The sequence below is a fragment of the Synchiropus splendidus genome, chromosome 3, assembly GCF_027744825.2.
Source record: "Synchiropus splendidus isolate RoL2022-P1 chromosome 3, RoL_Sspl_1.0, whole genome shotgun sequence".
Taxonomy (NCBI): domain Eukaryota; kingdom Metazoa; phylum Chordata; class Actinopteri; order Syngnathiformes; family Callionymidae; genus Synchiropus; species Synchiropus splendidus.
The window spans coordinates 8,546,614-8,572,074 of record NC_071336.1 but is presented as its reverse complement, the minus strand read 5'-3'; the positions used below and the strand labels follow the sequence as shown (position 1 = coordinate 8,572,074).

The window sequence follows — 25,461 nt, the reverse complement described above, 5'->3', positions numbered from 1 at the left end:
GACAGGACAGTCACAACAACGCAGTTCCATACATGCGACGTTTGTTGGATAGATTGTTCCGTGCGAGTACAATAATGAATAAAATGATGTATAAGGTAAGTCACAAATTGAAAAATAGCCGTCTCAGCAAGGAAGGGTTAAGAAAGGTCAGCTACAAGCTGTTGCGGCAGAGCACCTGACAATAGTGAGCAGACCAGATGGAGGACATGGACAAGACACTCATGAGGGTGGTACAGGTACATTACAGGTTCTCTTGCGGTCAACAGGACACGATGGGAGGCGTATACTGCTACTATCAGAAATGAAAAGCTGGTTCAGAAGATATAAATGTGAAGCATCGCTTTGTTCCAAACGTGACAACAACGTTGCATCAGTGCTGTGGAGAAATCAACAGGAGAAATCAAATATTGATGGTGGTCACGTGTGAGGGTGAGTCAGACTCTTCTGAAGCTCCGCAAACAGAAGCATATACCTGGAAGAGGAGACGCTACCGAACAGGTCTGTCTCAGGTTCAAAATGAAAATGTGTGGAATGGAAAAAGGTATTCTGCTCTACGACTGCTTGTAACACATTGATGTAGGCAGGAATGTCGCTTTGAAGTAAACAGTCGGCGTCTTGACGGAGGGCCATGAGCAACACGGGGCTGGAGAGACCTATAAAGCCAGCTCAAACCCTCAGGAAAAGTTGTGCCACTTCAAGCAGGTGCTATTTCAACTTTCTGTCTTTTATTCATTGAGACTGCCTCAGGTGTTTCTATTTTTAGAGACTGTGCAGTCGCTAAACATCGTCCGCCAAATTCCTGCTCACACATTACAAGAATAATATGTGTTTCAGAATCAGAATCAAATGTATTGCCATGGTCAGTGGGGATCCAACCAACTAGGAAAAGTGCTTTGGAATAACGTGCCGAAAATAAAATAAAATAATAAAGGCTGATCACAAATTCAACAGTCTGAAGTCTGTTCCTGTGACGGGAGGTTCTGGTCTGGATGGACCATAGCCTCCTGCCAGAGGGAAGAGAAACTAACAGTCCATGACTAGGGTGAGAAGGGTCGCCTCTGATCCCACCTGCACGTCTCTGGGTCCTGGAGACATACAGGTCCTGAAGAGGTGGCAGGCTGCAATCCATCACCTTCTCAGCAGAACGTACGATTTTGGCACTTGTAGAGCCTTGTTCGCTTGCTAGACATCTAGGCTTTGAGATCAAACAGATTTTTGAATAAACAACACTGCTATCACGAACATAACTTACTAAAAACCACAGCCATCACAATCAGTGATCACTGTCAGTTAGCAAGCAATTTCTTCTCTTATCAATCATATTTCATTTATTTCACCGAAACGACGTACTTCATCTAAAGAAAGCTTCCAAATGGACCACTAACCATGCAGCATCATTCACCTGAAGGCAAAGCTACAAGTCCGTTAAAAAAAAAAAAAAAAAAAAAAAAAAAAAACATCTGTCGGAGTTTTCTACTCTAAAATCTATGCTAATTGTTTTAAGTGTTCTCGGAAAAATACATATGAGTCATGGAGAGTGAGCAAATGCAGATGGAAACACAGGAGTCTTCTGACATATATGGTGGTCCTAGGTGGAGCCACGAGGCTACACATCACTAGTTGACTGCCACTGTGAGTTCACTTTCCATCCAAATGGATTTCTGTCCTTGTGCTTAACAGCATGCACTATGGTGACAAATCCAACTTTTTTCATTCTAGTAGTGATTGTACTACACACCGCTTCAAGAGGAATGAAAGAACGGAACTTAACATTTTATCATGAAATCTTAAATCCTGTACTTTGGGTTTTGTCGTGCTTGAAGCCTCAAACCACAAGTCAGACACTGAAACAGTCATGACAGATACAAACATGCTGGTTGGGTATTTTTCATTGTTTTATTATATATATATTTATAATATGTACAGAAAAAAACAATGATCAAACTCAGCAGGGAGACAGCACCAAAGTGAACAAGCAGAAAAGAAAAGACAAGAGTGAGTGACAGAAGAGTGTCGTCCCGTCCAGTGCTGTGAGAGACAAACACCGAGGAAGTGTGCAAACCACATGGAACTCCTCCACCCTAAAATCAACACAAATCAGAATAATAGAAATAATCACACATTATTTCAACTCTTTCAGAAGCAAAGAAAAAATAGACCCGTCCTAAATTGTTATTAGGCCCGCCCACTTTCACACCCAGAGGCCATACAATCAAATAGCAAGCCAAAAGAAAAACTGAGAAGCGTGTTGAACATCCACAATGAGTGTGTGAAAGACCACTTGGTTTGCATCAACTCAAGCTAGGCAGGAGCGACGCTGGGATGCCACCATGTGTCCGAAACAGCTCAGGACACACCAAGGCAAGAGCGCATTTCCGGCTGTTTCCCTCCTTCCTTCTACATGAGCGGAATTTACTGCTGAAAAAAACATATTTGTGAGCAACGTGAGCAGTGGTCAACACTTCTCCTTGCTCTGCTGGAGGCCTCTGCTGAAGAATACTGAGGTTTTCAATAGAGTGGCTGGAGCAGCAAGCGGGGAATTCATACCCGGTCAGCAAACCCAGACCAGTCAGTCCCTGAAACTGCACGCGCCAGAGTTCAACACAAGTGCCGAAACTAAAACACAAAGGAGCAGAGAAGACTTAACCACAGATAAAGCACAGCTCCAGTTCATAGTAGTAAAATCTGGCTCCAAGTTCTTGACATTTCCCACACAATCACTCCAGATTCCTTCTGTCGGGAGGTGAAACTCAGAGGTGCAGGAATGTCCAACACCACATACCATACTGATCCCACTGCACCCGAACCTGGAGCTAAAGCCCTCACACCAGACTCAGAGCTGTTTACGCCCGCCCTAATCTCCCAAGTGAAGAGTTCAAAAAAGAAGGAGTAAAATCAAGGCAGAAAAACATCCAACATTCTCCTGATTTAAGGGCTCCAGCAAGGCCATATTCACGATCACCAGTTTGGGCAGGGGCATACTGAAACCATTCTAAAATTACAGACGCATTCATGAGTCCATTTTTTCTTAAAAGACTGAGCAGTAAATGTTCACAATTTGAAGTTGGACAATTCGTTGTTTCATTGTTAAAAAGAGGTGGACATGAAACTACGCACCTAGTTTTACTATAAATGCTCCTACGAAAACACATCAGCATCTACCAAGCCTCCTAAGTAGCTCCACACACACTTCCAACAAACCTTCCCACTAAAGAGAGAACTCACACACGTGCTCTTCCATGGGAACACACCAATGTTCATTATGATTTCAGCAAAGGTCATGAGGGGTCGTCAAGGTGAACGCAGCCCTTGCAGATGAGCGTTTCCACCTGTGAGAGACTCTACCAAGAGCCTAAAAGCATTAGCTTAGTGTGAGACAAGATGACCACCTGGTTACGGCCTGTCCAAGGTGACTAGCGTGGGATTATCTAAATGACCGCGATACAAGAGTGACTGTGGTCACATGGGAGGAGGAGCTTTGTCATCCATGAGAGAGTAAAGACTGACTTTTAAATTTCCATCATCAATATCCATAAACACAGAATTGGAGATCAAGGCATCAAGACATTCGTAAGACCTTTAACCAGCAGAGTTAATCCAAGTTCTACGATGTAGACTCTCACAAACCAACATCTAGAAGGAGAGGACAGCAGATCTACCCAGAATACACCCCTTCAGCCAGCAGACACATGCTGGTCTTCAAAACAGCTTCGACATGCACTTTTTATATCCAGTGCTAAATATGGAAACAACCGATGAGAACAAAACGTCGAGGACTAAAGAGGGATGGCCAGAGATTCTGTCGTGAACTGACGCCAAGCGACAGTGCAATATTTTCACACTTGTCAGCAATGGTTTAAAGAAGACGCGATACCTCTTTTGACAGGAAAATCACAATGCCACTGCGGCAGAGAACGCGAACAGGCTTGCTCACACAGTTGTCGGGTCCCTGCCTGACAGAACTGACTTTGTTTTGAAGTGGCAGGATTTTGAAGGCAGGGTGAGTGTTTCATCTTCGTCCAGTCACGTTGCCAGTTTAAGGCATCAGTGTCAAGTCTAAATGTTTGCAGACTGGAGTGTAAGATCCGAGCACCAGTCGAAGGTGGAAAAAGAAAACCGCTTCGCATCTGTAACCAGGACCACTATCAGTCTCTCCCCAACGTGACTGCTGCGACCACACATGACCTGTGATCAATCAAAAAAAAGGGGGCGAGCACTTGCCAGTTGGACCTCATGGAAGAAGCTCATAAACAAAACAACGTGCAAAAAGAACTGAATGAAAATATGTAAGAGGAAATGTGTGCAGTATCTCTAGAAAGGCGTCTGACTCAAGTGCAAACCATCAACGGACTTCCAGCTTTGTCCTCTAGTGACAACTCAGGTCTGCACTGGAGCGACCACACACAAATGAACTTGTAATTCAGGTTCCACAACTGAACCTGTCTGCCAACCCCCTGACCGATAGAGAGAAGAAAAGTGACTCACTGAAGGGCCTCCTTCAGCAACGAGTCATGATGTTGATATGCACAAACATTTCCTTCTGCAGCATGACTGAAGACACGAGATTGGACAAAAACAAGGTCTGGAGTAGTGGACGGCTTTGACCCCTGCCACCTTGCTACCGTGTGAATGCAGAGACAAGCGCACTGGTCCATCTCCAACCTATGGTAACCTTCCTTACACATGGACAGTGGTCTGTTTTAGTTTTAGTTGATGATTTTCCTCTTCGTGCGAGTCCCTTGAAACTGTGTCTCCTCTTAGACACCTACACTCTTCTTCTGAGTCGGGGCAGTTGCACAGGATGATCCAGACTGTATTGTAGAGTGGAATTTGGAAAGCTGGGAAGGGATGTGAGAGTTACTCTAAGGAGGGAGCGAGGAGGGTAAAGAGGGGGCCGGAAGAGACGACGGTGAAGCCAGGGGTGTTCTTTAGCAGCAGCCGCCTCCTGACTGCCTGACAGGGGTGCTGTCAATTTTCAGGTTGGGCTTGTCACCACCGGCGGTGGCCCCGGGCCCCATTCGTTTCTTGATCTCCGCTGCCATGGTCATGAAGGCCTGCTCTACATTGGTGGCGTTTTTGGCACTGGTCTCCAGGAAGGGGATGGCCAGAGAGTCAGCAAACTCCTGCAGGAGAAGAAGAGGAAGCCATTACCCTTTAGAAGCCTCAGTGCACTTGTCTTGTCAGGTGCTCACTGTACCTTGGCTGTAGTGTAGTCCACCACTTTCTTGGTGGTCAGGTCACATTTGTTGCCCACCAGCAGTTTGTTGACGTTTTCACTGGCATAGCGGTCAATTTCCTGAAGCCACTGCTTAACATTGTTGTATGACTCCTGCCAGATTAGTAAGAAGAAGAGGGGAACAAAAAGAAAAGAGATGAGCCACTGTTGTTCTTAAAAGAGGCCTATCTTGCACAAAAAGTGCCTTTTGAGTCATTTGAAATCATACTGGAGCATTGGAGCACTGCGGAAATATTTACATACGAAGATAAACATAAGCCCTGCCCATCGAAAACACTTTGTTTTTTTTGTTCTCTCAGGCCACGCCTAATCCTGTGACAGGTGAGGAGACAAGAGCCCAGGACTGGGCGATAGAAAGACATATCAACATTGAGACTGACAGGATATGAAGTTGAGGCACCTTCGCCATACCAAATAGATTTTTCTGTATAATCACTACTGCTTGTTTTTGTTTATGTTTTGTTTGGTTTTTTTTTTCTTTAATAATCAGCTACATTTCTGTGTTTGCTTGTTAGGTCCCTCACTGGCACACAAAAGCCAGTCACATGTTAGAGACAACAAGCAGACTTGTCTGAATGTGTGCCACCTGCTGTCAGAGCTCATAGTGCTCAAGATGCTTTAAACACAATTTGCACCGATAAAATATACGTAGGATGATAATACTGGGTAAAGCTAATCTAAATAAATCACAGTTGGGCCGCAATGAGGGGCCTGAAGGAGTGAAATCTAATAATAATAAAAAAAACAATATCTCCAATTAAGAATTTTGCACCATAATCGCCCTATTGTTACTGCTATCCTTTGTAATCATGTGAGATATTTATATATTTCGATGTCAGACACAGACGATCAAAGGGTAAATTGATTCTTCAAAGATGAGCACAAATGTTACCCATTAAGATCTTAAACTATATTGGAATCTGAGTGTAGTCTGCGCTGAGATTCTGGCCATGTGTGTGCGGCTCTGGTTCGGGGGGTGGGGAGGAGAACCAGCAGGTGTCATGTAGGCAAGCGAAAGCAGAATGTGGTGGGCGGGACTAAGATTCTCCGGATTGTTGTTTTACAGAAAGAAAATCAGAACCAGTGACCGAGCTCTGAGTGGACAAGTGTTTTTGGTTTACAAAAAGCTGTTGATCAAACAGTCATACATAAGTCAGCATAACAACAATGAACTGAATGTGGGATGAGATGAATTAGCAGATTTACACTCAAGGTCTTGGGAAACGCGAGGCAGCAGAAATTGCTGACCCACCTGATCTGTCACATCATAGACAACAATGATGCCATGGGCTCCACGATAGTAACTGGAGGTGATGGTTCGGAATCTTTCCTGCCCTGCAGTGTCCCACTACGAAAAGAGGAGAGGCAGAGAGATGTGGTCACATTTTTTTCAGACAGCACTAAAAATATCAAGGCAAATATCTTTGATCGCTGTGCGTGCTTAAAACAGTGGAGTTTCTGTTCGATGATGTGAAAGGCGATCAGAAGAGAATGTTGTCAGAAACAAAACTGCTGGTCACAAACAGACGTCAGGTAATTTTATCGCAGTTGTCGTCATAACGAGAGATTTAATAAGTAATTCACGTACATAACATCTTGATGGATGATTGTTTTTTTTTTATTTCTACCACAGCTAGAATCCAATGGTACACTACAGTTTCAATTCAGTGGAGAAAAGGACTTGGCTTTCAAATAATGCTTGGGGAAAAAGAAACGTTTGGTTGCGATAAAGTACAAAAGGCACCCAAAGTCAGTTTTACAGCGTAAAAAATATTTTTACTTATTATTTCTATATGACTGAACATTTCACAAAGAACAGACTATCACGACCCTAAACAGCGTTTTTATATTGAGGATGAAAACTTTAGCCCTTAACTGTGGTGGTTAGAAGTTTAACAGCCTGCCTATCTGTCTGTCTGTGTAGGAACGATATCTCCCTTCAGCCTCCTGGTGATTCAGAATCACTTTTCTTTATTCTTCAACGGGTCAATTCATGTTTACAAGTCAGCAGCTCCAAAGCCCTGCCAGAGGGTTGCATTCCTACTATTGTTTTTACTTGTCACAGACAGGCAGATCATATAAAAAAAATGAAAAATCGCCCACACTTAAGCGAACTGGCGCATCACTCAATATTTACTCAAGACCTGGTATCCAATAATGCGTTGTAGTGTAGTTAGAATTACCTATCGCATCGTTGGTTTGGAGTTATCGCTTTCCCACAATGGTAAAGCATAGAAACTGAAATAGTGTGACAGCGAGTAGCGGTTGGCTTACAATTGAGAGGTTAAATGGATAAAACTAAAAGATAAACTGAAGTTGTAACACACACCAGGTGGTTACTTGGATCCAATAACAAGGCTGCTTCTTGCATCAGTCCAGCAGTAAAATCTGAATAAAGAGCCTTCGGAAGGTGTAAAAAGTGCATGGAAAGAGTATAAGTCTGTGTCGGGCTCGTGGGAGAAGCTCTCACTGGTTATCAATTCAGGTGTGAAAACTGACAAAGATGCACAAAATTATTAAACCCATTTTTTGTTGTCTTCTTTGTTTCCCTTTAATTTAGTTATATATTGCAATATACCACTGCAACACTGGATGAGAGGAAAGAAAAGGGTCTTGTTTATTGTACTATTACTTAATACTTTTTCAGGTAATTTTTATTTTAGACTAGCTCAACTCTTTCTTTATTTATAATTCGGAGACTGTGTTGTTGCTGAAGGTTCAACAATATTTCCATCATAGTAGAATTATGGCAATCATAAGTCTAAGTCCCATGATAAATGGAATGTTTAAGAGACCCCAGACCGTGCATACTTACAATCTGCAGTTTGATGGTCTTGCCATCCAGCTCAATGGTACGGATCTTGAAGTCCACCCCGATGGTGCTGATGTAGCTCTCTGTGTAGGTGTCATCCTGCAAAGGAAGAGGCACCAGAAGACATGAAGACTCTGTCACACCCACAGCTGAACTGTGAGAAAAACATGTTTTGCAAAATAAGCAATTAAAAAAATAAGCTACTCACTGCAAAACGGAGCAAAAGACACGATTTCCCAACTCCAGAGTCTCCAATCAACAGGAGTTTGAAAAGGTAGTCACTGGAAGAAAATTGAATCAAAGATCAGAAAAATACGGACTGGGAAAGAAGACACAAAAAAGACAGTATGTGAGAACGAGCATGAAGAGAATAAAGGTTGGATGGAAAAAGGACAACAGGAGGAAGGATTAAGAGAACCATGAGGCATAAATACACATGGTGAGATGGATACTGATGAAAAAGTTTTAACTTGATTGTACTTCTTCAATGTAGATTATTGGAGATAATACTGCCAGTTTTCACTCATCCTAAAGTTCCGGGGGTCAAGGTATTTTAAAAATAACCAATAATAAATAAATTAAATCTCACACTTGGTGAGTGTCTGTGTTTCCCTGTGTAGTAGGTAGCACCCAGGGGTCTTCAATAACTTAAATTTTGAAACAGCAACTTAAAAAGTGAGTTCAGCGACACAACAGTTCACCAATACAATTCATGAAACTAATGTTTGTTTGTTTGTAGAATCATTATCAAGTGCTTGGATGTCCCCTTTCGTAGGAGTAGATCAATAAAGAGAGTAAAGAGAGTTGAGTTGTTGAATAATTATATGTTGAATAATTCCTCAAAGCACTTCTCAGAACTGACAGAGGACTTGTTCCCTAACTGATAAAACCCTCCCATGGTGGGATCCACCCTATCGCTGCCACGAAAACAGCACATGAACCTGACACACAACAGCTGGAGAGAATTGCCCAACCTCCTTGTTGTTGTGTCACAAGAACCTGAAGCCTCCTGAGTATCAGTGACACCTGATCACAGACTAACTGCGACAGACTGGCTTTCAATTCCTCACAGACACTGTGGTCTTTCACAACAAAGTGCACGCTAATAACCTCTACTTATGAGTGCCAAGCAATGTGTACATTTAAACCTTATGTGAAATGTGTCGTGATAGATCCTACAGTGGTACAACACTATGGTAGAGGTTCTGTGAGATAACTGCTGACACATCTTGGACTCAGTTTAAAGTCGAATGCAATGACTGAACAGCACACTTGTGTGACTGCTGCAAAGTTCCTACAACTGCTATGACATCCATCTTTGATGAGGAGGACATTCGACCTGACAAGAAAGTCCAAATGTGGATAGTTTCACCAATATAAAATATAGTAAGATAAAATAAATGAAAATACAGTCTATATAAAAATGTCAACAGAGTTCAATAAGTTTTGTTTTGTTTTTTTTGTAAACGCATTTGTCTGTCATTGTCAGCACACTGCTCTAAATATACAGTTTCACATGACAGGTAGAGATAGTCAATTTAAACTGAGGGCAGGAGACAGAGGTCAGAAGTAAACATGTAGCTAGTTTCTATTTAGTGAACCGACACTGCTCCCAAACCGTGGGGTTGTTAAGCAAATGTGAAAGCAATGACAAATTGAAAATGAAAGCACATCAACCAACTGATTAAACACATTTTAAAAACAATGTTGGTTTAACATGAATATTACAGATATTTACATTAAGCAGGATTGTAATGTGTAGTGATTCTTTGCATGTGCAGCTAAACTGTCACAAAACAAACATAGGTGCAAAAAAAACAAAGAAAAAAAGGAAGACATGCGAATAGCATGCATTCCCTGGAGTTTGCATTGTCGTTCTGACCACACCATGTTCAGCAATAACTAATCCCATTGATACCTAAGACGAAACTTAGCTATAAGGACACTATAATTACACAAAAACAGAGTCAACCAACAACTTTCATTCTGAATGTATAGTTCAGAAAGTTAAAACTTGAGTTTCATCCTGGCATCTAAACCACCTGCTTGTTCAGATATAACAATAAAAACAGGTAATGTAGCATTTTTTAAAATATATTCTGTTATATTATTATGATTATTACCATTATTAATAGTAGCATTTTACTTGTCCCACCATGAGTGAAGTAACTTGATAGTTTAAACTACGTTTTTAAAGGTCGTTTCACTGCTCCACATTCTCTGAGTATTAGATGTGTACTGATACCATGGCAAACAACATATAACAACATCGGGATCTAGAAAGTACACTCCCTTGTTCAGTCACTAGTCCTGTTTCTAGGACCTGGATGAAAGAGAACCAGAAATCGGTGTAAGAGGATGGAATCCTTTCCTTTCGACTCATTTCCATGGTTGTTGAATTTTAAACAAACCCAGCAGACATATATCCTCTACACGCTACCATTCTTCTTCCTTTACCACTGAAAAACAGCTGGCTCATCCAGTTCAAATTGAATTCTAGAAAATTCTTAGTTGTCAGTCTACTCTAATCTAATTTGCTTTCCCCCTGAGAGGACTGAAACAGTATTCTGTGACAGGTGAGTTCCTCTGGTTTCAGGTGGGCGACATCGAACATCTGCTGTCCACGGTGTCACCTGACGCAGATTTCAGATCGAGCATTCTATTCGTGTAAGACCGTGGCTGCCTCTCGGCGTTGGTTGAGGGTGGAGTACGCGAAGTAAACCCTGGACGATAAGGAGAATACTCGCGCACCACGCACGAGCTGATACGGAAGGTTCGCTTCTCGTTCTTTCGGGTGGTGAAGCGACGCAGTTCCACCACCCAGCACTATTGTTTGTCCCGAGAAAAGTCGCGAGCGACCTGTCAGGTGACGTCAAAGCGCTCGCTAGACGGACACATTACAAGAGCAGTCCGCGCCCTGCTAGCTAGCCGCGGTGGCTAACCGCACAACACGGCCACACAAGAAAACAGTCAAGATAACGTCACGTCTCAAGCAAAACACCCGTGTCGCTCAACGGCAAACTTACTATTCGGGGTTCATGGTTTTCTCTGTGGATGTGTGTTTTCCGTCGGCGACTCGACTCTTCCTTCCTACTCCGGCAGAGAGATGACTCGTAGGTCCGGGTACAACCGTGTCTGTGACCGCTCAGCCGACGCTTCTCAGTCTAGACTTTAGAATCCTTCATATATTCCGCACTCATACGAACATATCTGCCTTTGCTTTTGCTTTGAAGGATTTTCTACTCCGTTTTCTGCCTTCTATTTGTCCGTTGCTTGGTAAAGGCTCGAGGAAGCAGCGCAGGCGCGGTAGTGACGTAGGCTGACGTGGCTCTAGATACACGATTGGATAACGAGTAGTGCCGGGACTTGTAGTTCATCACAAATAACTCGAAAACACGCATGAACATACTATTCGTTACACTGTTTAGAACATACAAGGCCATAAAGTGACCATCTGTTTTATCATCGATGACCAAAGTAACCCCTTTGCTAGATGTTTTCTGGTATGTTCATGTATTACACTTTCAAACGATTTATATGATACAGTAAAGAACCTGACAGTGCTGACTTTATTACTTCAGAAGCTTTATTTGGTTATCAATGTACCTCAGTTGCAGCCCCTTTAATGGCAAAACCGAGCCTGAAGACTTTGCAGAAGAAAACAGGGATGCTGTTTGCTTTGAATTTGAATATGTATACCCATGCTGTGTTTCCTTTCTTTGTCTGTGACTCTGTGACGGTCTGCGTTTGAAGGTTTGCCATGAAGAGAAGAATTTGCTGCTGTTACAAAAGACATTTACGACCTCGCAGGAGCCTCTTGCTTCTCAACCCAGGTAGCAGAGTCAGGCTCAAGTGTCCAATGAAAATGGGCAAAAGATAACAAAGACATGAGCATATTTTAAAACAATTATTTATTGAAGAATCACTCAGCATTTGACACGTTTATATGGCACATTAAGTGTTATATCTCCTCACTGCAAGTACAACTAACATTCCAGAAGACATTACTTGAAATAAATATATGTACTCCACTGATTTTTTACCAACACATTTAATTTAAAAGATGGGCATCATAACTACAAGAGACACTCGATATATTATTCTCATAACAATTTCTATTTATACAAATATCTAATGAAATCTAAAAAAAAAATGAAACTTCAATTTATGCCAAAGAGAAATTGTCATAAAAAGAGATTACAGATTAAATGAGAAAGAAAATGTGGGGAGTACAGCAGATGACCGCAAGAGACCTTGGTTCGACATGGAAATGAAGGTAAAGAATTGAAAACAAAACGGCCACGTTGGAGAAAGTGTTCTCATCTTAACACAAAGTGTCCTGAAAGTCAATCACTCTCAACATTCATTCCACTATATGACAAGAGTACACTGTAATGCTCAATTTTGGAAGTGTGTTATACCTTTCACATTTCAAAAGGATCTGTTTAGGAATATGTGGTCAGGATGCCATATGCAGCTTAGACAAGGAGGCTAGTCCAAGGAACTGACTACAGTGTGGTGCACATGACACTAGTCACAAATGAGAATCTGGAAATCATGGAGAAACTCACATCCACATTTGAAAGGAGCCGGAGGATATGGTTGCAATATTAGGAAAAATGAGGAACGCTTGCATCTACAATTGAATGATGTCCCCAGTGGCCGAGTTGTGGGGTTTTCTTTGTTGTTTTGCTAAATGTTTTTGTATTTTGTTTGTATGTGGCTGAATAGAGACCGATTATGTAAATGCATCAGGAGTCACAGTATCTCTTTACATAATACAGGAATCATAGTTAACATCTCTAATCTCTCGAAAAGCCAAGTTACTAGAAGAATGCTACGTTGAAAACAAGAGGCATGTATTTTATCATGCTAATAAGAACAGGCTTGGCATGGTTTGTTAGTTCTCAGAAGCCTCTTGACAAACAAAGGCCTTGAGGTAACCCTCTTCTCCATCCTGGTCCACAGCGCCCACTGGAGAAGGCAGGTAGACATTCCCCAGTCTTTCTTCACATTCTGTGTGAGGATCGTGGCAGGCAGCAGAAGCTGCCTCCAGGCACTGGTTCATGTAGCAGGCCTCCTGGCTGGCCCCCAGTTCCGGCAGCTCGGACAGAAGACCTTTCAGTTTCTCACCCAGATGCTCAAAGCAGGGCCTGCAGGTTGGGTCCCTGTCCCAGCAGCTGCACATGACCTCATATCTGCATTGACATAGAGGTCGAGATTAACCAACACAATTCTCTTGTGTCATGTTTACTCAGAATTATTGGAATAAAACTCACAGTTGGAGGTCACAGTCTTTGGGAGCTTTCAGCCTATGTCCAGAGAGTAGAAAGTCCAGCATCTCACAGTTGTGGACACCAGGATAAGGAGTCATGCCCCGGGACACTACCTCCCACATCGTCACCCCGAAGGACCACTGCGAGAAAGAAAACCATTTAGATTGAAATTGCACTTTTCTTTGTAGCTAAACATTAAAGTTTAAAGGTTGTTCTGATACATTGTCTACACAGAGGAATCCAATCGTTAAAGTCAATATAATAAACGTAGAGTAGCTCCGTGTTCTGCCATTTAAAAAGCAATTTTACGACACACTGATTCATGAAATTTGGAGGAATCAAAGGCCCCTGACCAGATCCTGGGTCAGAAGTTGTACTGGATCAAGCTACCACCTTCCTTTGCCCTCCATGTCCTCACCACATCACTCTTGGTGGTGTAGACAGACTCTGAGAGACTCTCCATGGCCATCCACTTGACCGGCACTCGAATCGTCACCTTCTGACGATAATAATTGTTGCTGTAGATTTTCTTTGTCAAGCCAAAGTCAGCCACACACACCCGCAGGTCATCGCCAAGCCTGTGTTTCAAGATATGTCTACATTAGAACTGCAAGAGAAATGAGTTGTTTGTGTCAATCCTCTCAGCCTTGCAAAGCCCCCAGCCTGCGCCTGAAACAGAAGATGCTTCCGAGACGTGGCTGAGGTCTGAATACCAATGTGAGAAGACAGACGTGGTTTCATTCAGAGACAAGGAGTCCTTGGTAGTCTCCGTCAGACTGACTCACATGCAGTTGCGTGCCGCCAAATCTCTGTGAAGAAAGCCCTGTGAGCTTAAGTAGTCCATCCCAGCAGCAATGTCGATCATGAAGCGCAGGAGGCTCTGATGAGGCACGAACTGGGACACAAGATGGAATGTCTTTTAGAGATATTATTTCAGGCAATAATCACACCAGACACATTCAACTTTCATCTCAAAATAAATGCATTCAATTAATTGAATCATGGAACTGCATATCCTCTCCTGCAGTGATGTCTGGCAACATGAACAAATGTACTGGTGTCCAGCTACTAATACAGCAGGGTCAGCGTTTACATAAGCCTATACAATAGCTTTATGGTTCTTTCACTGTCACAGAATTCCTACATTCATGAATTACTATATTCAAAAGTAAATTAACAATAGGGCGGTTTGCAGCCGAGTGTGAAGTGGCCGGGATGAGGATCAGCACCTCCAAGTCTGAGGCCATGGTTCTCGACCGGAATGAGGTGGTTTGCTCTCTCCGGGTCGGTGGAGAGTTCTTGCCCCGAGTGGTGGAGTTTAAGTATCTCGGGGTCTTGTTCTTGAGTGAGGGAAAAGGGGAGAGTGAGCTTGATAGACGGGTTGGTGCAGCGGCAGCAGTGATGCGGTCGCTGTATCGGACCGTCGTGGTGAAGAGGGAGCTGAGTCACAAGACGAAGCTCTCGATTTACCGATCGATCTACGTTCCCTCCCTCACCTATGGTCACGAGCTTTGGGTCATGACCGAAAGGATGAGATCACGGATACAAGTGGCTGAGATGAGTTTCCTCCGCAGGGTGGCTGGACGCACCCTTAGAGATAGGGTGAGGAGTTCGGTCATCCGGGAGGAGCTCGGGGTGGAGCCGCTGCTCCTCCACATCGAGAGGAACCAGTTGAGGTGGCTCGGGCATCTGATCCGGTTGCTCCCTGGACGCCTCCCTGGGGAGGTGTTCCGGGCATGTCCTACCGGGAGGAGACCCCGGGGAAGACCCAGGACTCGCTGGAGAGATTATGTCTCCGGTCTGGCCTGGGAACGCCTCGGGATCCCCCGGGAGGAGGTTTGTGTGGGCCGGGAAGTTTGGGCTTCCTTGCTCCGATTGCTGCCTCCGCGACCCGACTCCGGATAAGCGGCAGAAGAATTAACAATAGATTAATATATTGTCCTTCTTCCTAGCAGATTCACGATGACTCCCAAAGTCCACAACTGGAACTGCTCCGGCGAGGCACGTATACCGACCGTAAGTGTAAATCAGACCTGATCCCATTTGGCGGCATTAGATGAGTGAATTTACTAAGGATTGATCTGTTTTACAATATGCTTTCATCTCTAGCAGTTATATAGCTACATTTTAAAATAGTAAAACCAAAGTGGAATATTTCATTGAAAAAAAAATGCCACCCAAAGGGTTTACTTCACAATTATAACTCAATCCATTTGAAATTGTGGATGGGAATCACGCTGGGTCATTGTGTGTCACCAGAAAAAGTATCTGCTCCTTTAAAGTCAACTTAACTTACCATTGGAACATCACCGTAGCGTGTAGCAATGAGAAAGCGCCGCAGGTCTCTGTGTTTCATGTAGGGAAGGATGACCATGGGAAAAGGCAGTGGACTGTCCTCATCCCTCTCCAAGGTGACGCCTAAGTAACAAATAGAACCACCTAGTTTCTTTCATGATTCTACTAAAGGTTGTTTACCTAGCATCTCCTGTTCATGTTGATGACAGCTCGATCAGAAGCAGCATCCAGAGTTGTCATTTACATTGAAAAATATGAATCCGAACTTTTATTCACACTTCTGGTTTGTGTTATTTGTACAGTCACCAATAAATTGTTTGGTTTCTGAAACGGTCGTTTTTGGAGTTGTTGACAGCAGTTCTCCCCCAGGATGGTTTGATACAAGCTGGCACTGTCACTCACTGCTGCCACTACTGCTAAAGTAATGGATCGTGGCTTAAGTGCAGTAGTAGTCGTGAGGCTGAAACACTGCCATCAGAATGTCATTCAGACAAATTTATAGACATAGGATTTATGTCCACAAATACAAATTTATGAGCATTTTACAATGGCAATTATTTTATATTATATTATTATATTATATTATATATTATTATATTATATTATATTATTTATATTATATTATATTATATATATTATTTCATTTAAGGAAATATTATTTTGAATCAGATAATACTTGTGTAGTTGCTAACTGCAACTGAAAACGTTTGATAGAGCACCTTCTTGATACTCCAGTCTTTTCCTATCAACCTAAACTGCCTTGTATTTATCTGGGGGTACATGGCCAAGAGAAATATTTTACAGAGGGCACATCACTGGAAAAAGGATGAGAAGCACCGCAGTGTCATTTCAACGTCATATTACGCTGAACAGCCAATTTAGACACGATATAAGCTGGTTATGGAATCTGACCCCATTTTGAACTTAACCCGTGCTACTGTGTCCCTTCAGCTGAGGAAGAAATGTGCCAGTATACTCCGGCCAACTGTGTCACGAATCTGCAGATCTACTTACCAAACAGTTTAATCACATTGACATGACTGAAGTTCTTCATGATCTCAGCTTCTCTCAAAAAGTCATGCAGGTCTTCCTGACTGTGAATTCCAACTAAGCAAAGAGTAGGACACTCGTATGAGCATGACATACATGGTAACACCTTTGGGTTCCCTTATGCAGAGGGATACAAACCTCTCATGGTTTTCACAGCAACCCTCAGGTCCACACCTTCTGACATGAAACTGCCTTCATAAACAGCGCCAAACTCTCCTGTGGAGGGAACGTGGCGTCGGTGTGAACAAGCAAGGTGGCACCTGCAGGCTAGTATTGGTCTGAAGATATCAAAGTCACACCTTTTCCAAGCTCCTTTCCAAGCGTCAGTTGGTGTCTTTCCACAAGGACATCCTTCAGACTATCCAGCAGTCTACCATTTAGTCCCTCCAACAGCTGGAACACACCCTGCTCCACTGCAGGGCCCCACATGAGATCAAACACTCTTCCATGCTCCCATCTATAGTGAGTTACACTATACCACAATTGCACTCATATTATGCACAACACAAACTCCAGTGTACCTACCACATCTATGACACACAACATCCTGCCACTAACCAACTATTGTAAAAAGACAATACGATACATACAATACAACCAACTTACAACTAACTTGGGTCTGCAAAGGCACTGCCTCTTGCTGTTGCTGACGTCTGTATGTCACTCGTGCAGTCATCAGATGTCTCAGTTCTTGCTCACATCTACATAAAAAGGAAGTACATTTTAAAGTCACTCTGAATTAAGCAATGCTGTCTTCACACTTGACAGCTGAGTCCATGTTTATTGGTGGATCAAAACGGAATATTTAGAGACAGGTGTGTGCCTTACCTGCGTTTTTTGTATTTCCGCCGCAGAAGGCCAACCAAGATGGGAATCGCAGCCATTAGCAGGAGAGCAAAAAAAAAGATACCGACTACGAACCACATTGAAAATCGACTGGGATGGTGGGGCGATTGAGTTTCTTCAACCTGTACAACATTCAGACCTGGAGTTACTGTGGCTGATCCCGGTGGAGCTCTCCCTGTTACATATGAGGGAGGAAGCGTTTCAGTAAAACAGACATGTAAAAAGTGTGTAAATGGTGAGAGATTTTAAAGGGCAAGACAAGATGAAGTGTCACAAAAACAGTTATAATATAATATAAAACGAGATGAAATGCAGACCAGCTCTGTCACTTAAAGGACAAGTCAGAACGAGGTTAGTATGAGACTAAAGAGGTATTTTGTACTGGAGATATGAGTTATAATGTGAAAAAAAAAATCAATTCGTAAAGATAAGTCCAGATATGTGTCGTACATCTATGAATTGTTACTGTGGCTGATGATGACACTGGCGCCCCTTGTAGGCTGGAAATATTATTGACGGCTTGCACAGTCAGTCTGTAGTCACTGAGCGGGTTCATCCCCATGACGATGACTGAGGTGCTGCTCAGCTCTGAGCAATTCGGCTGAAGAACCACACCTTCCCCGCAGGCCTCCCACAGACCACCTGCACTGCTCTCACACTTGACTCTGTACATCACTTCCTGCCGGCCCCCTCTGTCGTGAGGAGGGTCCCAGGTCAGGCTCAGCAGGGAGCTGTTTTGGTGGTGAGAAGTCAGATTCACAGGAGCTGATGGAGGCTCTGAAGGCATGCAAATACAAACAGTCCGTGTTAGCAGAACAGGCAGACAGCTTTGTATCCAGTTGATACATACTGGTGCAGCCAAGCTCTTCGGGGTCCTCCGTCAGCTGGCTGAATCCTGCTAGACACGTGCATCTGTCTGAGCCCTCACTCAGGGTTTTGGTGTTTGGTGGGCATGGTCGGCAGATGTCTCTGTTTCCTTCACCCGCTTTGTAGAATCCCATCCGACATGCTGGACATAGACAGAAGAGGGTTCATTATGAGCGTCACCATCATGTCAGGACATGAGTTTGACCACAAACAGACTGATCAGATCGACCAACATTTCAAGAACTGTGGTAGCCAAAGTGTTTTTAAGTGAGTTCATGAAAATCAGTCCCTCACAGTAGCTTTCGTTTGAGGACACTGTGAAACACTCATCATGCCGTGGACAGTAAGTGAAGGATTCTTAAAAGAAAACCCAAGCGATACTTGCAATACCATGGAACTGGGAGAAGAAGTGAAACCTCTATGAATGCTTGAAAAAAAATAAAAAAAACAGGATGTTGACACTTCCCTATCAGTCATCAAGATTGCACAATATATTATTTAGAAAATGTCCCAGTTCTATTTTGAGTTCAGCGAGTCATTGTCTCTTACATTGTTTCGATTCTATCAGCGGACAAACACCTGTACTCTGTTGAGGCTATCTGAAAGACCTTGCTCAATACTGCGGTCGAGGAATAGATGAAGCTTTAAATGCTGTTTGACTGTTACAGTCAAAACAACAACAACTGCTGCATGAGTTTGGCTATGTACAAGTTAAACCATGTCTATCTACCTGAACAGCTGTGGCTTGTGGCTTCATGTCCAGCTTTGCAGGTACAACCTCCCTGCACTGGACCCCAGACTCCATCCCGGCCGCAGTCCCTCAGCGGGGGAGAAACCTCCACAGCACCCACCACACATGACCCTGAGAGCAGTTGGGATCCAGCCACAGTTTTTCCAAACCACACCAGGCCATCTGTGATCTCAGGACACCTCCGGTAGTAGACTCTGATGGCCCACACCAGCACGCATCTTCCAGAGTAGGAGAGCCCAAGTTGGAAGCCTTTGTTTTGAACAGAACCCAGGTTCACAGTGATGCTCTGATTGTGGTTGCGCAGGGTCTGGGTCAGTGATAAGCCGCTGGGAAACGGCGCTGACGCGAAGAGATCCTGAACTTTGCTGTCATTTTGAAATGTACTGGCATATACACTCAAGTCCATGACGTGAACCTGAAGGGGGAGAAGCACAGCAGACGGTTCCTGCTCTTGAGCAAATGTGATGTCCATCAGGAGATACCGAGCATCATCACGCTTCATCCACTTGCTCAGTAACGTCCTTCTGATGGGTTTTCCACATGCCTGCAGGACCAGACCTGGTCCACGGAGCTGGAGTTCACTCCACTGGAGAGAAGATTGAGCAGAAGAACATAAAGACAACAGCAGTTCAAGTGAACATCTTAGATAACATTTAGAGGAATTGAAATACACTTTTCCACTTTGGGTCAACTGCCGTTCAATACATGAAAGGCAACTTCTTGTTGCTGTTGATTTTTATTCTCCCTCAACTTTGAACAACAGCAATGTGTTGCTCATGAAACACCCTCTGGGTCCATCACAGGCCACGGAAGGGACAGACACAGAGTCAACTGTTGACTGTGGGAGGAAACTTGAGTGCTGACAGGAGGCCCACAAAAACGACACTGTGTAAACCTCTGATCCAGGGATAAGGCAGTTAAAATTCCAGAAGACCAGAGGATTATATTCTGCCATGTTTTCTATTTTTTAACATTTCTATTAAAAAATATATAAATATGGATTTTTGTATGTATCATAAATCATTCTGTTCAGCATATACAGTTTAATTCCAATATAAATCAATAAACATGTGTGACTAGCTAATATATTCTCAGAAACAGCATTGTCATTATTTTATAATAAGCCCAAATTCTATTGAGGAAATAATTCTATTCATTCTCAACAATGGACATGAATGAAAGGAGGTTACAATAAGGACAGCAGTGTGAGGGAAAACAGCAAATATTGCATTTACATTTTCATTAAGGTCAGAAAAAAAAGTTGTAATTCATGTCAGAAGTATACTTCCGTCTGACAGTCATCTTGGTGGCGCTGCCACACTCATGACCCTGGCTCACTTGGACAGCTAGTGCACATTGAATGAATAACAAGGTACACTCACCCCTTTTGGAGGATCATACTTCCATCCCCGAGGTGTGTTTTTATCCAAAGTAAAGATTTCCACTAAGACAGTCAAAGGAAAGCATACTGAGTCTCAAAAGAATATCATTTCTTTAGTCTTGAAGGTTGTATGGTGCTGGAGCAACACTCACCCTCCTCGGCCGGCTGGAGAGTGACGGTGTGGACCTCCAGGACCCACAGCAGTATCATAGCCGACTGAACGCAGCAGATAAACACGGACATGTTTCTGCCACCACCGTCTCACAGCCACAGTAAAGATTTTTAGGTAACTACTTTGCTCTACTTCTCTTTGGCTAATGCCTCCACCCTTTGGTCAGTTCCTGTAGATAAGTGCGTCTTCAGCAAAATCAGTGGCAACACAACAACTCTAAAATAGCTTTTTTATTCAAGGAACTGAGCTTGATCATGACTTCATTCTCTTGTTGGCTCATCAGCCTGCGCTACTGTGTTGAACTTTACTGTTTCAGAGGCAAATATATCGAGTATCATCACAACCCTCCATTTGTTGTTTTGCAGTAAAGTTTGCAAATAAAACCCCTGAAAAAAAGCTCAGAAACTGATATTTCCCACACTTGAATGGTCACCACAGAAGGTACAATTGAATCCCACGGATTTGTGAGAGACTGAAGGTGGAGGATCGTAGAGTGTGTAAAGATGACACTGTAGCATAGGAACTTGCTAGAGTGTCATTGTTCTTTGTCAGCTTGGTTCCTGGAATGATTGTTACAGCATGCTGACTAGAGGACGGAGCAGACAGGATAGGACAGAAGGAGAGATGACCATCGCAGGGCTCTGTGACAGAAGAGAGGCAGGTTGGTGAAGGGTATGGATTAGGAACCAGGATATCAGAGGGACAGCTCATGTGGAGGGGTTAGGAGACAAAGTTAGGGAGGCCATGTGGAGTGGAGAGACAGGGACATGCTGGAGGAAGAATCTAAGAAATGGAAGTACACTGTGAAAAAAGATGAAGAAATACAATGAGGTCCGTGGGTGAGGTAAAGAAGGACACGATGTATGCCAAAAGACCAGTGTGAGTCCAAGTAATGTGCAGCAGTTGAAGAATGTTGAGAAGCTGGCCTCAACACCTGACTGACAACTCTTCCCAGCACTCACATCCACAAACAGAAAAAAGGTCAAACGCACAATTGCTTTTTCTGTATTTTGCAAATCTTAACAAATAGTGCAAATGTGACATGAGCGTAACAAGCTTTCTGAAGAAACATCCAGGAAGCAGATCCATGAAGAGCTAAACGTTTACATGCTGAACACAATGAAACAATGCCAGCCACTTCAAATCAACAGAAGACAGTGATCACAGGAGTCTTTTCTTACAAGTGAGGAGACCATCCATTTTCGTTAGGAGGCCCGTCTGTATGTCATAAAGACACATGAAAATGAATGCTGGGTTAACGTAACTGGTATATTGAAAATTACATTCTTCAATTCAAATGAGTATTAACTGTTTTTCTGTGTAAATGGCTGCACGGGTGGTGGTAAAATAAAGATTAAAATGACTCGCTCCTTGTAAATGAGTAAAACGTGTCACTGGAGAAGCGCTCAAAACGACCGTGTCTTTATTTTGAGAGCTTGTTGCTTTCTGCCCTCTATCGGGCATGTTGGTTTACTGCAAGCATTTACGTCCCATGCACATTTTATCCTGAATCTCCGTCGTAATGAAAATAGCTAAAAATTACTTAAATAATGTCTAAATATAAAGCATTGAATGAGATGACCTAAAAATGCTAGAGAGATAAATATACATATAAAGTGCAAATACAAGTCAGAAATGAGTCAGAACCCGGCGCAGGATGGTCAGGATGAACGAGGTAAAGGGACCAACAAAAGCTTAACATCTACACAGTTGCATTCTTCAACGTCCTCCTAAAACACAGCAAATAAATGACAAATGTCTCCTAAAAGCAATGACTGCCGGAGCTTTTAGTGGGGTCGTGGAGTTCCCCACCTTTTCTATCTAACACACCAGGTCTCAGTCTCTTTGGCTTTTTCAGCACTTCCACACGCTGGCGTTGAGACGCTGCTATCACTGCATCACACATTTCTCCTTCTGCTGTTTGGCGTACTTTCTCCTCCGCTGCTCCAGTCCTCGCTCCAGCCGCTCATCCTCTTCAAGGCCTCTGCAGGCATCAAGCGAAGTCATTTTTATACATGCAAATCTTGGAGATGTATTTTAGACAATTCCAAATATGCATAAAACGTATGCTGTTCCTCGCTAAATCCATTTAAAAAGAGACAGCTTCCACATAGATCACTCCCATATAGTACTATCTCTCCTGACAGAAGTTGGAATCCCACCGTTAATATCTGCAGTCCGTAGAGACAAACACATGGTCCACAGCTGCATACAATAAAGTCGATCAAGGTTAAACCTAAGGTAGGAATGCCTCACCCTCGCTCCTTGGCATCCATGTTGTGGAGCAACTCGTCCCTCTGGTTGACCAACGAGACCAGCTCCTGCAGGAGGAGCTGCTCCCGAAGTTTCTGGACCTGACTCTTCTGCCAGTCTGTAAGCAAAATGTATTGGTAATGAAACCCTGAAAACAGGTCCCTCTCTCAGACAGAAACCATCATGCATTTGACACCCTATAATACTTCTCCATGTTTCAAGCTCTCTAGTTAACAAGATGAAGCGCCATATCCCCCAGTGAGAAAGACTGGAGTTCATCCATGACCGAGTTATTTTAGTTTTAAAAATAACAAATATGGAGCATAATCGGCGACAGCTGTGACATCTTTTGTGTTGAAATGCAGCAGCTTGTGAACGAGATGTCATGAGTTAACTCTATTTTTAGTAGCAGACAGGTTCCTTTAAAGGCCCATTCTACGTACAATATTGTACTTGTCTGTTTGAAACGATGTTACCATCACATGCTTCCACGTGTTCTTAACGTTAGTATTGCTGTTCACCCAAATGTCCACCAAGGGAAGTAGTCCAGAGTCGAATGTTGATGACAACCACAAAGCCCTTAAATATACCGTGGCAGGAGGACGGAGAACTTGCACCTTTGTTATTAGATCTTTTCCATGAGCTAGAGACAGCAAGGGTTCAAGTGGTAGTGCTGTGTTTGGTCTGTACCCATAAGCTTTGTGGAAACGTGCAGAAATACGGACGAAATGAACGCAGAGCACGACTCAATCTCGATCCGTATGTAATGTTGAGCTTAAATGGCACACATATGAACAAATTGAACACTTATGATCAATTGAAATGGTCCAACATCATGCTGACCTTCCAGGGCCATCATGACACGCAGCTCCTGGTTTAACAGCTCAAATCTTCTTTCCAAATCCTGCTCCTCCAATCTGTTCGCAGCAGGAAGGAAAACATGTCTCACACTGACCACTCACATATTTCCATTATCAGCAGCAGCGCTGGCTGAGAGACTCACAGAAGCTGCAGATGATCTTGTCGTCTGATCAGAGCGTTTTTCTTGTTGACAAGAGTGAACCACTCCTGGATCAGGCGCTCCTCCTCCACCTTGTCACTGCCTTTGAGGAAAAAAAAGACGGTGACACAGAGTTCTAACTTCATAATAGTACTGAGGTCAACCAGCGATCTATACTGCACCCAGGACAGAGCTATCCGAGCCAGTCTGAGTCGACAAAACTGTACCAAGACAGAACTGTACCACTATGTACAAGCATACAACATTGACTTGACCCATGACTACGACACAATAAGCCTGAAGTATTTTTTAACCATTCGTGTCCATCAAATTTATGCTTTCCAGATGTAAACAAACACAGTGACCCGGCGCTGTTTACCTGTCTCCATCAGCTGCCTGAGTTTCCGCTCCACCACTCCAGCTCTGTTGTCTATGTGGTTCTGTTCTGTTTCCAGGGCTTCCATTTGACTAAGCACATACTGACTGGCATCCTGTACACATTTATCCCAAAAATAGACAATCATTTTCAAATTATTAGGAAAACATGGGCAGAAATGTTGGTTATGGTTGACATTTAACAAGGACCTACCTGGCCCTCCGGTCTCCCCTCTGGAACAACAAACCCTGGGGTCTCTGCAAGAATGCCAAAAAGTACTGAGCACCTCAAATATTTGCCAGTCAGTCTCTTTCAACTTCCAATCAGACATACCAGTCTCCAACATGTGTTTGTCTTCTTGTTCTGCTGCACCCTGCAGGGACACGAGAGAGTTTTGTTAAAAGGAGTAACAAGACAACTGTGAACAAAAAGGAAGCCAAAACACCACCTGTTGGCTTCCTCCCACTGTGCTGTCCCCATCATCCACGGACCCGCTCCTCCTCTGAGACCTTCGTTTCTTGACCAGATCAGCATCTTTGACACGAGAGAACCCCGACCTTGACATGAAATGAGTCCTTGGTGGTGCCACTGGTGACTGTGTGTCACTTGATCCGGAAACTGGGAACCGTTTTGTTCTTGGGGGTGGAACCACATCACTAGCCGCTTTACTTTCCTCCACCGAGCCCATGGTCTCGAGAGTGATCCCCTCCTCCTGAAGCCTCTGGACACAGTAGCGAGCCGCGGCCTCCGGGTCCTCCTGCGTGTCCCGCTCGGCTGTTACTGCATAGCTGGACTCACTGTTGTCTTTCCCTATATGAAGGACACTCAGCTCCTGGCCCGTGAAATGAGTCCGAATCTGGTTGAGGTAAGTCATCACTATCAGTCTGTCAGGAACGTTCAGCATCACCATGTCTGATGGCTCAATTAGTCGGGAAATGCCAAGTTCAGCAAACCCATCGAAAGCCTGGAGCAAGCAGACAAAGTTGGACATGAAATCACATAAGAAAAAAAAACCACTTAATTCCCAGTGAAATTTCACCTTTTTGTTGTTGTGTTTAATATCATAAGGGTCCAGCATTTCAAAATTACTGCATGAAAGAAGAGAGAGAAAGGGCTCCATGAAAAGTCAATCGCCGCACAGCAACT

At 43.5% G+C, this 25,461-nt stretch overlaps 3 protein-coding genes across 13 annotated transcripts in view; all 3 read right to left on the bottom strand.

Annotated features, from left to right (window-relative positions):
- Positions 1 to 1,883: 1,883 nt before the first annotated feature.
- On the bottom strand, positions 1,884 to 11,504 carry rab1ba (zRAB1B, member RAS oncogene family a). The gene is made up of 6 exons (XM_053859311.1): positions 11,075 to 11,504; positions 8,257 to 8,329; positions 8,052 to 8,147; positions 6,489 to 6,584; positions 5,198 to 5,329; positions 1,884 to 5,123 (listed from the first exon to the last, which is right to left on the bottom strand). Exons 1-6 carry the CDS (start codon positions 11,086 to 11,088, stop codon positions 4,929 to 4,931), a joined length of 606 nt encoding a protein of 201 aa, XP_053715286.1. The 5' UTR covers positions 11,089 to 11,504; the 3' UTR covers positions 1,884 to 4,928.
- Positions 11,505 to 11,957: 453 nt separating this feature from the next.
- si:ch73-40a2.1 (tyrosine-protein kinase Mer) lies at positions 11,958 to 20,818 on the bottom strand. Of its 2 annotated transcripts, XM_053859831.1 has the most exons (16): positions 20,667 to 20,818; positions 20,516 to 20,577; positions 19,113 to 19,719; positions 18,366 to 18,524; positions 17,966 to 18,292; positions 17,663 to 17,690; positions 17,498 to 17,629; positions 17,276 to 17,370; positions 16,969 to 17,082; positions 16,808 to 16,885; positions 16,634 to 16,726; positions 15,621 to 15,742; positions 14,110 to 14,219; positions 13,743 to 13,902; positions 13,328 to 13,464; positions 11,958 to 13,246 (listed from the first exon to the last, which is right to left on the bottom strand). In XM_053859831.1, the coding sequence occupies exons 1-16, from the start codon at positions 20,755 to 20,757 to the stop codon at positions 12,949 to 12,951; spliced, it is 2,613 nt and encodes an 870-aa protein (XP_053715806.1). In that variant the 5' UTR covers positions 20,758 to 20,818; the 3' UTR covers positions 11,958 to 12,948. The 2 variants fall into 2 exon arrangements, with proteins under 2 accessions (XP_053715806.1, XP_053715805.1); XM_053859830.1 differs by having other exon boundaries at positions 17,498 to 17,690.
- Positions 20,819 to 20,970: 152 nt separating this feature from the next.
- ehbp1l1a (EH domain binding protein 1-like 1a) overlaps positions 20,971 to 25,461 on the bottom strand; it is a 30,766-nt gene continuing 26,275 nt past the window's right edge. For 6 of the 10 annotated variants that reach the window (XM_053859038.1, XM_053859035.1, XM_053859042.1 and 3 more), the window contains 9 exons: positions 25,355 to 25,403; positions 24,764 to 25,279; positions 24,649 to 24,688; positions 24,529 to 24,572; positions 24,319 to 24,430; positions 23,943 to 24,042; positions 23,783 to 23,856; positions 22,943 to 23,057; positions 20,979 to 22,670 (listed from right to left, as the gene is read on the bottom strand). In XM_053859038.1, coding sequence (XP_053715013.1) covers positions 22,577 to 22,670; positions 22,943 to 23,057; positions 23,783 to 23,856; positions 23,943 to 24,042; positions 24,319 to 24,430; positions 24,529 to 24,572; positions 24,649 to 24,688; positions 24,764 to 25,279; positions 25,355 to 25,403 — 1,144 coding nt within the window. In that variant the 3' untranslated portion in view covers positions 20,979 to 22,576. Of the gene's footprint in view, positions 22,671 to 22,942; positions 23,058 to 23,782; positions 23,857 to 23,942; positions 24,043 to 24,318; positions 24,431 to 24,528; positions 24,573 to 24,648; positions 24,689 to 24,763; positions 25,280 to 25,354; positions 25,404 to 25,461 lie in introns of all 10 variants that reach the window. The other 4 variants (XM_053859040.1, XM_053859046.1, XM_053859045.1 and 1 more) reach the window with 3 other exon arrangements.